Below are 15,048 nucleotides of genomic sequence, written 5' to 3' on the forward strand. Positions count from 1 at the left end.
ATTGCAGCATTATTCACAGCAGCCTAGACATAGAAACAACCTTAGTGACCTTTGACAGATGAAGCTATATTGAAAATGTGTTATACATATACAATGGGATTTTATTTAGCTCTTAAACAAAAGGAAACCCTGCCATATGGGAAAATATACGAAACTGGAGATCTTTACGCTATAAGGGCAATAAGCCAGATAAAGACAACTACAATATGGTATCACTTACAAGTGGAATATTTTTTAAAAAGCCAGTTTTATAGAAACAAAGAATAGAATGATGGTTGCCAAGTACTGTGGGAAGATTAATGGAAGATATAGGTCAAAGGTTACAAGCTTTCAGTTATAAGAATAAATCTGTAATGTAAGGCATAGAGAATATATTTAATAATGCCATATCGTATACTTAAAAGTTTCTGGGAGACTTAAGTATCATCACTACACACACACATACACACACACACACACACACACACACAAAATTGATTTGGCAATCCTTCCACAATGTTTGTTTTTGTGAATATACATAATAATCATGTTGTATTAAATATATACATTTACATTTGTTAAATTTATTCAATAATGTACAAAATGTAAATGATTAGAAGCATAATGCCTTAGGTCACTCATCTTTTGGTTAAAATCAAGGTGATATTATTATAGCTGTTGAAACTACCTGCCTAAGCAGAAATGAAAATCTAATAAAATATTTTTCCACTTATTTAAGGTAGGCCCCAATTGGGGAGTTCATCTTTCTAAAATGGCAATTCAACTCATAGCTTTGGCTCTGATCTCATATAATCACATCTGCCTGAATATGCCACTATGCATGCTGTGGCCATCCGTCAACTCCCACAGACCTTCAGGGACCGCAAAATGAGGGTGTAAGGAGGAAAAGCTACACCCTGATTTTTGGCCACCTCAAAATGAGATAAAGTTTAAGAAGAACTTAAGAATTGCTTGCTATCAGTAAGACTGATGTTTTAATTTCCTTCTCCTCCCCCTGCCCCTTCTTCCTCACCACCTTCTCCTTCCCCATCCTCAGTCTTCTCATCAAGCACACTTGCAACTGATCTCTCTGCCTGCTGGGATGGGCAATGGGTGTGTTTATGCTGAGTCTCTGTGATGTTGATCTCTGTTGTGCTTATCTTCCCAATCAAGAACCTTGGTATCTTATCTTTGGGTTTACCTGGGATCTTTAGCTAAAAGTCTTTATATTTTCTATACTGCAAGATACAGATTTTTATTTTTGTGCCAAGTATATTCTCCATAGTAAATATTAGTTATTTGTTGGTAGCCTGTGTAAAATACATATCACTTAGTAAAAGCATTCCCTATCACTGGAAATGTATAAATCAAATCATTAGATTCCTATAACAGTTATTACTGATGATCCATTTGTAGTGTTAAATTACAAATACAAATCTATTGAGGATAAAAATAAAATAGAAATAATTTTAATTTAGATATCTGCATTTTAAATCATATGTCACTAATTTCCATGTCAAAATCATTAATTCTTGCTTTATATTTTGTATTTATACCAAATCCTTTAATTAGTGGTACGTGTTAGGAAAATCATCATTATTTTTTACACTTCAAAAACACTGTGTATAAACTGGTATAATAATTGACATGTTTATTTAATTTACATGGCTATTTATGAAATAGCTTCAGCTATAATACTTAAGTGAGCATAAATTTTTTTCTGAAAATAGGAGAGAACTTTCTTGAATATATTTTGCATAATCCTAATATCTAAAGAAGTATATATTTTAGCTATGCTTAACTATTCACAGTTACTCCTAAAGGATTAAATATTTCACAGTTCTGTGCCTTTCCCAGCTAATGCTCTTTTCCCCAGCAAATTTTACTGTTGTTTAATTCTTAACTCAAGCAACCCTTTCACTATGAATTTTCCTTTTGCCTCATACTCAGCATAGACTATTGCTTGTTTCCACATCATTCTATAAATTATCATTGTTTTGTAATTAATAGTTATCAGCCTCTCCACACATAATGTAAACTTCTGAAATCAGAAATTTTTTTTTTCTGATTTTTCTTCTTTTATTTTCGTTTTTTTTTCCTTCAGAAAGGGGAACAAAAATTACTATGTGGTTGCTGAATTTATGTATTTATATAAATATATATTAAAGAACATTTAAGTTGTCTAACAAATTTTAATTATACAACACAGAATCATCACCCATAGTCAGCAGGTTATACATTATTAAGACCTTAGTCATCTTACAGCTGAAAGAGACAGGGTATCTTGGGAGCCTAGCTGAGAGGCTCCTGTTTGCCCCAGCCCCACTGGAGTCTCTGCCCCCCAGTCTAGGCCTGAGGCCATGCCAAAGGCTCCACCTCCCCAGGGTAGCTCTCAGGACATCCCCTGCACAACTCTTTCTTCGTCCACTTGGGAAGGGGACTCCCGAGGTGCCATCCCCATCCAACAGGATGCAGGGTGGTAACACTTCAATTTCCCTTTTACGTGAAGCTTCTGACTTCCATTCTGGAAGGATCCACTAAGAATCCATCGGTGCCCGAGCTTCTTATAAGCCATCTAGGGCATGTGTCATTGCCTGCTACACACCCAGGTAAGAATCCTGACTGTGACTGGTTGGCAGTGACTGCTGTAGAGGGAAAGTGGGAAGCTGCAGAATGCATACATATCTGTTCCTCCTCCAGCCACTTTGACCCAAGATTAGGCAGCTATTTCCCACCAGGCCCATCCCTGGGGCAGGCAGGGTGCCTCCCTTTGAAGGTGCAATAAAGACAGGAAGAGCAACAGGAGCCTGGCTCCCTGAGGACAGGCTGGCTGCTTTAGGGAAGAAAAGAAGCCCATTCACCCTCACAGCCTGGAGGAAGCTAAGTGCCGGCAAGATGAACCAGCATGGAAGCCAGGGACTGCTAATTCTGCCAGTTTATCAAGCCCTTCTGGATGAACCTCGCCACTACCACTATATTCTATTACTAGGGCCTCCTACTCACCAAAACTGCTCCCTGCTGCCCATGGACCAAACAGATCTCTCTTCTTTTTAATCTAGACAAGACAAGACTGAACTTTTTTTAAAGATACTATAAGTTAGAAGCAAAATTTCACCCTGTCCAGTTCTCCTTCCCCTCTCACCCCTGCTCCCTTTCCAGCCTCCAGCCTCCACTCTCCCTTGATTAGCAGTTCCTGGCTCAGTGAATTGTCTCTGCTTTCAGGAACTCTTCTGGAGAGGAGGGGAAAGCAAATAAGGGAGGAGAAATCTGTGAATAATGGGAGGGGTGTGAGTGCAAGTCCTTATTATTTGAGAACCCAAAAGATTCAAACTGTCTGGGTGAGGGTTTCCACTGAGTTCCTCTGAGCTCACAGCTCTGTGGGCCTGGGGAGGGGAGCCCTTCATGTTGGTTACCTGAGCCTCTGTTCTCATTTCTCCCAAGAAGCTCTGTGAAATCAGAAATTTTTTAACCATCGTTAATCCCTGTCTCATAGCACAGTGCTGGCCATGTATATTCCAAAGAAACCTGTATTCAAGGAGTGAGGAATTTAGTATATCAATACTGTATTAAAGTGGTAAAGTGATCGTAAGAAGATTAATACCTTATAATCATACCAAATTTCTTCACACAAAAATGAGATAAATGGATAAAGGCTCTGAAAGGTAGTTAGAATGTGAATTATCAACTGAAAATAATGAAGTCTCCCCATTTTCTTTTTAGAAAAAATCATAAATATACAAAAATTAAATAGGTATATCTTTTAAATGTTTCTAGATTACAAGATGAGCATCCTTCACAATGGAATGTTGTCTACAACACATAAATTTGGCAAAAATTATGTATTTTATTTACTTTCTTTTCTTTTCAAATTTATAGCTTCAAGAAGTGGCCTATCAGCATAGACTAATTTTGAATTTCCCAATCTTTCAACTTGAAGTCTAATAGTATAAAACAATGATGCCATAAAAAAGCTCTACAGAATTATCATTTTTATTAAAATTATATGTTTGGTAAATGAACATTTCCTTTCTCCTAGCATTTTTTTAAATCCCTGGATGCTTATGAATTGTGAGATAAATACATAAATTCATACTTTGTTATGGAGAGCAGTGCTCATATATGTGTAATACAGATGAACTTTTTAGTACATAATTTCCCTTTTGATTATTTTAATAGTTTATTATGCTTGTGAGTCTCTCTGTTACTTCCTATCTAACATATCAGATAGAATGGCCAGGGGTCCTTTTTGAGGAGGTGATATTACATCAGGAACATGATTCAAATTCCAAGGGAAAATGTTTTGAATAAAAAAAAAGAAGATTGTGATTAAACTAAGTAAGACTGAAAATTTACCATTACAAATTACTGAAAATACATGAGCTTGTGTGTGTGTGTGTGTGTGTGTGTGTGTGTATTGAGGTCCTTGAGGGAGGAGCTCATGTATACATGGGTGTGCATGCATCAGAACAGCCTAAAAAAGACTTGTTACAAGATTGTGGTAAGGTGGCTCTACTGAACTAGTCTCCTGTTTCCAACTTCCAGTATTTACAGTCCATATTACTTAATAATTCTAATAAATATAAAAAAACATATTTTCACCATCAAGCATGTGGGAATGTTAAACAAATATATATTGAACATAAATATTTTACCTCAAAGTAGCACTATTCAATTTTTATTTGGTGATATTTTCCTGGGAAACAATAATCACATCAAAGAGAAGGGAAGAATTCTGAGAAGGGATTTAAATAAACACAGGCTTCTGAAATTAATAACCTTTACCTTTATGTGTGTTTGCAAGCAAAATTTATATTTATATGTATTTTCTATCCATTGAGTGTTTTCACTTTTAAAATCTATTGGCCTTTATTCATGACTTTAAAATTACATATATTTACCAGAGCTTCTATAGCATTTATGTATATACATAAAAGCACATTTGGTAAATGATAACATCAGTTTACTTCAAGAACAAGTGTGGGTCATATGGATCAAGAACAAGATTACTTCTGCCAGGACACATAACATTTGGTTATTATGGATCCATTTGCATCTTTTTTAATTTAAAATTTCAAGTTTAGTTGATTCATTATTGGCTTTATTCTATATGCCAAGTAAAACCCTTCTGTACACTTGACTTTTACTAAATCCATGACAAAGAGAATTTTTTTAGCACATGATCAAAATAAACACAGTTTGAATATGCTTCATTATAAACTATAGGTATAGAAAAATAAATAAATAAAATATCATTTCTTCCCCCTGACTTTAAGGAGACAGAAAATCTATATATATTTTCTCAGAATATGCCATCCATTCAACCAAAAGAAATGTCATATCTTGGGGTTGAGGGGGAGTTCTTAAGACAATAACTTTATAATATTATCATTTTAATTTTCTAGGTAACATGGTCTTACCTGTCTGCTTTTTAATAATGGCCAAAACCTTGAAGTCACAGGCTGAAGGAAAAAACAATAGCAGCCTACAAATCTTGTCTTTATCACTCCTGTATTAAAGGGTGAAGGAGCTTGCATTTTACACACTTGATGCCTCCTACTTCCTTCATGTAGTATAGACAGTCATTTTTTAGGTATCCTATAAAAACTAAATACACTCTCTTAAAGTCGGATGAGAGAACTTGGTTTACCTCTCTGAGGGGCCAGCTCAACTCTTCTGCATTTGCTTCCCTCTTACATCCCTGTGTGTGAAGGGGAGCCTGTGGGACTCCTTGTGGTGACCAAAGGGCTATAATTAGTCTCATTAATCCAACATTATACGTACACAGATTAAAAAAAGAGTATTTCATGGGTATTACCTATATGCGGTTCATGCCTTTTCCTTAATGTGATTTTAACTTTATAGTATGAAATGGGAGGGCAATTAATTGATAGTCTAATGTTTATAATTCAATGCTGTTACGGTGGAAATGATGCAATCAGGACTGAGGTAGTTTCTTCTCTTCCTGGGGACTGTGTGTTTCTACCAGGTAAACTATGTTTGAAGACACTGTGGCCAGATATTTTGTTTTTGATCATAAAACATCAATTTTTATGTTACAGTCATCATCAGATATTAATAAATGTCATGCCTTAAGTCCAAATACTAGATATGAAACATTCTCAATAATATCTTATAGAGACACAACATTTTTCCCATTTAAAGGACTGTTCATTGATGTTGTTTGGATGTTGTTCATTGAGAGTCTAGTTTGTCTAGATGATTTAGGACCACCACATCTCATTTTAAAAATGATATACCCCAAGTTGACTTAAGTTTATACTGACTTAGCTAAGTTCCATTTATTATTTTGTTTTTTTAATATTTAAGAGACCACATGTGCTTCTTCTGAATCCATACTTCTGCCCAGATTGTCTTTGCGAATTGTTATTCTGTCTGCAAGAATCTATTTGCCCATTTCTACCACTGAACTGGATTTAATGGTGACTATTTATGTAATAAGTACAACACTTTGGTATTCTTCCAAGAAATGGTGAAGTACAAAGTAAAATATGAATGGCTTGCTTCTATTTAGCATTGTTACATGGATAAAATATATTTCTTATTTAAAGCAACATCAATTTATGAGAAAATGTTTTGAAAGAATATTAAAATTGAGTTATATAAAGAGATTGGTGTTCTGTTTCCTAATGTAAGAATATTTTTCAAGTGTATTATTATATGGACATGGTAACAAATCTTTCTGACTGCTTAAAAATTCTCACATAATTAATGTTTACTAATTTAAAAAACTAGTACCACATTTTCTTTATCCATTCATCTATTGATGGACACTTTGGTTATCTCTATATATTGACTATTGTAAATAGTATGGCAATAAACATTGGGGGTCATATATCTTTTCAAATCAGTGATTTTGTTTTCTTAAGGTAAATTCCTAGAAGTGGAATTACTAGGTTGTATGTTATTTCTATTTTTAGTTTTTTGAGGAACCTCATACTGCTTTCCACAGTGGTTGCACCAATGGACATTCCCACTAACAGTGTAGAGGGTTCTCTTTTCTCCACATCCACTTGTTATTTTTTGTCTTTTGGATAGTGGCCATTCTGACTGGTGTGAGGTGATACCTCATTGTGATTTTGATGTGCATTTCCCTGATGATTATGGATGTGGAGCATCTTTTCATGTGCCTGTTGGTCATCTGTATTTCTTGTTTGGAAAAATGTTTGGATCGCCTATACGTTTTTTAAACAGTTTTTTTTTGTGTGTGTATGTGTGTTGAGTTGTATGAATTCTTTATATAATTTGGATGTTAACCCCTTGTCAGACAAATCAACTGTGAATATATTCTCCCATACTGTAGGTTGCCTTTTTGCTCTGTTGATGGTGTCCTTTGCTGTACAGAAGCTTTTTAATTTGATGTAGTGCAACTTCTTGATTTTTTATTTTGTTTCCTTTGCCTGGAGAGATATGTCCAGAAAAGAAATTACTAATGCTTATATTCAAAAGATTTTTGCCTATAGTTTCTTCTTAGAGTTTTATGGTTTCACATCTTCCATTTAGGTCATTAACCCACTTTGGGTTTAGTTTTTTGTATGGAGTTAGGCAGTAATCCAATTTCATTCTCTTACATGTAGCTGTCCAGCTTTCCCAACACCAGTTAATACAAAGACTGTCTTTTCCCCACTGTATATACATGGCTCCTTTATCATACATTAAGTGACCGTGTTTATTGTGTGGGTTTATGTGCATGTGTTAATTTCTGGACTCTCTGTTATGTTCCATTGATCTATGGGTGTGTTCTTGTGCCAGAATCAAACTGTTTTGATTGTTACAGCTTTGTAGTATAGCTTGAAGTCAGGGAGCATATAATACCTCCAGCTTTGATATTCTTTCTCAGAATTGTTTGGTTTTTCAGGGTATTTTATGATTTCATATGAATTTTAGGATTATTTGCTCTGGCTCACTGAAAAATGTCATTAGGATTTTGATAGAGATACATTGAATCTGTAAATTGTTTTGTGCATGATGGCCATTTTAACAATATCAATTCTTCCTATCCATGAGCATGGGATAATTTCCATTTATTTGTGTCTTCTTTAATTTCTCTCATGAGTGTCTTATCATATTCAGAGTATAGGTCTTTGACCTCCTTGGTTATATTTATTCATAGGTAGTTTATTCTTTTGTTGCAATTGTACATGTAATTGATTTCCTGATTTCTCTTTCTGCTAGTTCATTGTTAGTATGTAGGGATGCAAAATATTTCTGTGTATTAATTTTGTACCCTAAAATTTTGCTGAATCCAGTCATTAGTTCTAAAAATATTTTGGTGGAGTCTTTAGGATCTTCTATATATAGTATCATGTCATTTGCAAACAGTGACAATTTTACTACTTCATTACCCGTTTGCTTGTCTTTATCTCTTTATCTTATATGAGGGCCATGGCTACTACTTCTAGTACTATGTTAATAAAAGTGGTGAGAGTGGACACACTTTTCTTATTCCTGATCTTAGAGAAAAGCTTTTGGAGAGCTTTTATCATGAATGGATGTTGATTTTGTCAAATGCTTTTTCAGCATATATTGAGATCATCATAAGGTTTTTCTCCTTTTTGTGAATATAGTATATCACACTGATTGATTTACAAATATTGTACCATTCTTGCATCCCTGGAATAAATCCCACTTGGTTGTGATGGATAATCCTTTTGATGTATTTTTGAATTTGGTTTGCTAATATTTTGTTGAGGACTTTTGCATCTATGTTCATCAGGGATATTGTTCTGTAATTTTCTTTTTTTAATTATATTTGTCTGGTTTTGGTATTAGAGTGATGCTGGACTCATAGAATTAATTTGGAAGTATTCTCTCCTCTTTTACTTTTGTAATACGTTAAGAAGGATGCATATTAGCTCGTCTTTAAATGTTTGGTAAAATTCAGCTGTGAAGCCATCTGGTTCTGGAATTTGGTTTCTTGGGAGTTTCTTGATTACCAATTCGATTTCTTTACTGGTAATTGGTTTGTTCAGATTTTCTGTTTCTTCCTGGGTCAGTATGGGAAGGGTGTAGTTTTCTAGGAATTTGTCCTTCTAGGCTCATTTATTGGCATATCATTTTTCATTGAATTTTTAAATTATTCTTTGTATTTCTGTGCTGTCAATTGTAACTATTCCTTTTTTGTTTTTGCTTTTGTATCTTCTTTTTTTCTTAGTAAGTATGGATATGGGTTTTTCTCTTTTATTTATCTTTTCAAAGAATGAGCTCTTGGTTTCATTGATTTTTTTCTATTGCTTAATTCTTGTCTATTTTCCTAGTCTCATCTTTATTATGTTCCCACTGCAACTAACTTGAGTTTCATTTGTTTTTCTTTTTCTGCTTTCTTCAGTTGTAAGCTTAGACTGTTTATTTGGGATTGTTCTTGTTTCTTGAGTTTGGTTTATATTGCCATGTACTTCTCTCTTAGAACTGCTTTTGAGGCATCACACATATTTTGAACTGTTGTGTTTTTGTTTTCTTTTGTTTCCAAAAAATTTCTTTTCATTTTTTCATTGATCCATTGATTATTGGCCACCATGTTGTTTAGACTCCATGTGTTTGTGGGTTTTTTTTCTTTGTGTAATTTATTTCTTGTTTGATACCACTGTGACCTGAAAAGATACTTGATACAATTTCCATCTTTTGGATTTATTGAGGCTCTTTTTGTGTCATAATGTATGATCGAGTTATATATATATATATATACATATATATATATATAATGTGCCCCTGTGTTTGGTGCGTAGATATTGATAATAGTTATATACTCTTGTTGAACTGAGCCTTGTATTTATTTTGTCTGATCTAAGTACTGATACTCCTGCTTTTTTCTCATTATTTGCATGAAATATCTTTTCCCATCCTTTCACTTTGAGTCTTTGGGTCTGAAATGAATCTCTTATAGACAGCATATGGTTAGGTCTGTTTTCTTCATCCATCTGCCACCCTGTGTCTTCTGATTGGTTCATTCAGTCCATTTACATTTAAGGCAGTTATTGATAGGCATGTACTTACTGCCATTTTATTAATTCTTTTTTGGTTGTTTTTGCAGTTATCTTTGTTCCTTTCTTCCTCTCGCACAGTCTTCTCTTGTTATTTGATGATTTCCTTTAGTTTTGTGATTACATTTCTTCTTTAAAATTTTTTGTTTATCTATTATGGACTTTGGTCTTGTGGTTGCAGTAAGGTTCATAGATACTTTTCTAAATACATAACAGTCTATATTAAGTCAAATGGTCACTCTATTTCAAACGCAGTCTAAAGTACTGATTTTTATTCTTCTTCCTCATACACACTTTATGTATTAGTTGTCATAATCTGAATTTTTGTCTCTATACCTTGACTGATTTTGTGTATAGTTGATTATACCTTTGTTTTTTTTTTCTTTTCTTTTTTTAACTTCATATTTGCTTAGTAATTGATCTACTACCTTTACTGTGAGTTTATTCTCACTGGTGAAAAATGTTGAATCTTAAGAGTATTTCCATCTACAGAAGTCCCTTTAACTTTAGTGGTGGTGAATTTTTTTTATCTTCTGTTTATCTGGGAAACTTTTACCTGTCCCTTCCATTGGGAATGGTGACCTTTCTGGGTGGAGGCTCTTTGGTGATGGTCCTCCCTCTTCATCACATTAAGCAGTGTGTGTCACTCCCTTCTGGTCTGCAGAACTCCTTCTGAGAAGTCCACTGATATCTTTAGGGGTTTCTCTTTAAGGTTATTTTTTGCCTCTAGCTGCTTTCAATACTCTCTCTTTATCCTTAAACTTTGCATTTTTATTATTATATGCTTTGGTGCTGTCTTCCTTTTGTTAGCAACTCTGTGTGTCCAGGGCTTGTGTGTCTTATTTTCTTCCCCAGATTTGGTAAGTTTTCAGCAATTATTTCTTCAGAGACACTTTCTACTCCTTTGTCTCTCTCTCTTTTCCTTCTGGTACCCCTATTGTGTGAATATAGTTTCATTTGGCATGTCACACAATTCTCTCAGTGTCCTCTTATTTCTAGAGATTCTTTTTCTCTCTGTTCCTCATCTTGTTTCCTGTTTGCTAATTTCCATATCATTGATTTAATTCTCTAATTGCAGCAATCTATTACTCATTCCATCCATTTTATTTTTTATTTCAGGGACTTTATTCTTCAGCTCTGAGTGAGTCTTTTTTCAAATATTCTCTCTTTTTGTTGAAGAGTTCTCCCTGAGGTCATCAATTCTTTTCCACAGTAACTATGATTGTTCCTTTGAAAGATTTATCAGTATTCGTGATCTCCACTTCATTTAATCCTCTGTATGGTGTCTCATCCTGTTCTTTTGTTTGGAACATACTCCTCTGCCTCCTCATTTTGTCTGAGTTTCTGGGTCTCCTCCTTTTTATTAGATAGGTGTGCTGTGCCTGGTCTAGAGAGCAATGGCTTTATGAAGAAGTTGTCCTTTTGTTCCCAGAAGCACAAGACTCTTCGTTCACCAGCCCTGGTTCTCCCTGGTAGTGGAGCCCTGGTTGCTGTTGGTGGGCCCTGGGCAGAGTTGCCTTTCTCCCTGTCTGTTGGCGATGGCTGATCTCTGTCATCCCAGGCTCTTTGTGAGCTGTGCAGCAATGCTTCTGCTGGGATTGTTGTGGGTGGGGCCACCCATTGCCTGGCTGACAGTGATGGCAGTGCTCCTGGGCTGGTGGAGTGGCCTGGCAGGTTTGCAGGGTAGCATGGTGTGGGGTTGGGCTGCCAGTGAGGAGGGAGGAGCACAGGGAGTTGGCTCCCATAGGTGTCTCCACTGTTGGGCTGAGAGAGGGCTGGGGAAGCTGGGAAAGCCTCCCTCTGCCCTCAGGCATCAAAATCTCCCTCATATTGCCAGGCAGCAAAGTCTGACCACTGCTAGGCCTTGCTGGCCAGGTGGGTGGGTGAGTGCACAGGAAAGTATTTGAACTGCCAGCAAGGAGTTTGGAGCATTTGGGGATGGCTCCTGAGAGTGCCCAAATAGTTGGGCTGTGGGAAGGCTGGGGAATTTATATCCACCTGCCCTTCCACCTGTGGAGAGAGCTGTGTCCCATGCCCACTCCTCTGGTACTTTTCCCACTGCTGGTAAACCTTTCAAACTGCTGCCTGTATGTTGGGTCTCATCAAAACCAATGGAGCATGCCTGTTCTTCACAAGTGGCAGGAGTCTCAGCCTCCCGCCCCCAACTCTTCCTGGTGTCCTGCCTGGTTTAATCACCAAAACCCAATTTACTGTGGACTCACATTCCCAGAGCAGATCTCCAGGGCTGGGTGTGCAGAGCTCCTGAGCTCTTCTCCCCTCACTGCATGATTCCTCTCCCTCCCTCTTGTGGGTTGGGATGGGGGAAGGGCTTGCATCCCAGATGATTATAGCTCTTCCACTTTAACCTCCTCTGCGGTCTTCTCTTCTTCCCCAGGTGTAAGTGGTCTGTTCTGCAGTCTTCAGGTCATAGGGTTACTTGTATTTACTGTAGCTGCTTCCTTGGTGTTCATGTGGGAGGAGGTTTCCACCTTGCCTTCCTACTCTAGCATCATGCTCAGGCTCTTTATCTCTTAAGAGACAGAGTAAACAAAAATTACTTTGTGTTTGAGCAACTGGGTGGATGGAGAGATGAAGATGGTGAAGATGAGAAAGAGCCAGTGAAGTAGGAGAGATCGAAAGTTCCATTTTCAACACGACAAATAGGCATTATTAGATATCCAAGCAGAGATGTCAAAAATACAGTTGGAAGGTATGAGTCTGAAGGTCCGTGGTGAGGACTGGATGAAGACGCAAGGTTGAGAGCCCTTAGGAAAAGGATGCTGCTTTAGCCTAGAAGACTAGAAAAGATCCTCAGAGGAGCCGGGTATATGGAAGAAGGATAATGGTTCAATGTCTAGGAAAGCAGTGTTAGACATTGAGGAGATGAGGAGCAATCAGTAAATGAGATGGAACAGGGGTAGCCAGACAACAAGAGAAACATTCAGGGTGGGACAACACTGCATGGAAGTGAGGAATGATAAAAATGTTTATTTTTTGGCCATCTTTCTCTTCTTGGGAGTAACTCCACCCTTACAGTGCCTCAGACTCTTCAGAACGACCCTGTCCTCCCTCTCTCACATCCCGCTTCTGTTCTGGCAGTGAGTCTCGGCAGCTCTGGCCGGTACCCCAGCCCCGCTGCTGCCGCACCCTTCCCTGCTGCCGTCGCCTCCCACCTGGGGCACCGCAGCACCCTTCCTTCCTGTCCCTCTGATGTTGTCCTCGCCCTTTTCAACCTATTCGCAATAGCCAAGATGATTCTGTTTAAATGTGATTCAGGTAATGTTACTCCTCTGAGAAGAATCCTTCAGTGTTTTCTCAGCTCTCTTAGGACAAAAACTAATGATCTAACAAATGTCCCAAGCACCAATCTATCTGAAAGCTATCGCCTCCCTGAGTACATTTCCTACTGAACTTCCCTTACTCAGTCTCGTCCAGTCACACTGGTCTCCTTGGTATATTTGACAATTCCAAGAAATCTTATACCTCAGGAAATTTGCATTTTTTTCCTAGAATATGTTTTCCCCAGATGTACGTTTAGATTTCATGTCTTTCAGACTTCCGTTCAAAATAATTTTATCATTGTAGACCTATGTAAAATTGCAGTTTTACTCCAAAACTACCACCTTCTATGGTATATATTTTTCCAAATGGAACTTACTGCCATTTACTCAGTATGTTCCATAAGGACATATTTTTTTGTTTTGTTCTTCCCTTATCGCCTTATCATTAGGAACAGTGTCTGCACATAAAAGTGATGTAAACATATTAGTTGAAAGAATGAATGATGAAATGAATGAATGAATAAATGTCAAAAGATGTGGGGACAGAGAGAGAGAGAGAGAGATCTTCATTAACAAATACCTCTTTGGTAAACTTAAGCTGGCTTGTCCTATAATTATGAAAGAATAATATATTTAAAACAAGTAATTTGTATCTAAATTTTAGTTTAAATGAACAACAGATGCTCCAAAATAAATCAGAACTGGAAAAATCAGTTAATTAACAAAGGGTATTGCAGAATTTAAGCACAAAGTCTGAATGAGTAAGGATAAGAGAATTAGAACATCAAGTACTAAAGGCCATTGAATCACAGACTGGGTTAGCCAGTTCAAGAAATACACATTTGTCAACAGAAATTTTTAGTCTCAAAATTTACTCTAGGATTAATGTTTGTGTCACAATTTTTACTGTGTTCATTAATTTTACCAAAATATAATTTATCGGTATGTAATTCTGCAGTTCAGAATATATATATATATATATAAAATTCTCACTTTATTAGAAGCATATTTCAAAATTGTTTTTAGTATGAGACCCTGAAATTTTTAGACAGAATGTACTGTGCTTGAATATTAATTGAGAAGCTATAGAGTGCACAATTTCTACTTAAAACTTAAAAGCAAGCTAATTCTTTAGGGTTGCTTGGTAACTAATAAGGAATGTGTCAAATTGAAAGACAGGTCTGACTGAAGCACCCTTTTTAAAAATAATATAATTACTGTCAACTTTAGCCTTAGAGAAGTGAGACAGGGATTGATTGAAGGAAAGACAGTTGAAACATCTTTTGTATTATTTTAGTGAATTCTCTGCTGTTTGCCCTTAAACATTTTTCCCTTATCAACAGTTTATTATTAATGTAGAGACGTTGAAAACAAATCCTGAAGACATCATTCAATATCTGTTGGAATTAAGTGAAATGGCCTGTAGCATTTGAGAAGCATGATAATTTATTTATTATTCATTAACCATTTTTTATTTATAAATCCATATTGATTAATGTATGTTTCTTAGAGAAATTAATGTCCAGTAAGAATGATTGTTACTTTAACAAAATATTTGACATAAGTATTTTTGAAGGAGAGGCTGTGTTACAATGACTCCTGAGTATATGTACAACAAAACACTTTGACAAGCTTTCTGTTACAATGATACTTTATGTCAGCCTATTGATCACATACTTACAGATTTTGACCTATTTCTGTTTTAATTCCAGCAGGAAAAAAGTCAAGAAAGTTCAAGAATCAAAGGTAAGGAATAACTCTTCTAAAATTATTATTTTATAAATTGATGT

The 15,048-nt window shown here is 36.1% G+C and overlaps 1 protein-coding gene across 4 annotated transcripts in view; it reads left to right on the top strand.

The window, feature by feature from the left end:
- Positions 1-15,048, top strand: part of FSTL5 (follistatin like 5) — an 813,978-nt gene that overhangs the window by 121,165 nt on the left and 677,765 nt on the right. For 2 of the 4 annotated variants that reach the window (XM_073232529.1, XM_073232527.1), the window contains exon 3: positions 14,974-15,004. In XM_073232529.1, coding sequence (XP_073088630.1) covers positions 14,974-15,004 — 31 coding nt within the window. Of the gene's footprint in view, positions 1-14,970; positions 15,005-15,048 lie in introns of all 4 variants that reach the window. The other 2 variants (XM_073232528.1, XM_073232526.1) reach the window with 1 other exon arrangement.

Source organism: Manis javanica, chromosome 3 (assembly GCF_040802235.1).
Source record: "Manis javanica isolate MJ-LG chromosome 3, MJ_LKY, whole genome shotgun sequence".
In the NCBI taxonomy this organism is placed as follows: Eukaryota; Metazoa; Chordata; class Mammalia; order Pholidota; family Manidae; genus Manis; species Manis javanica.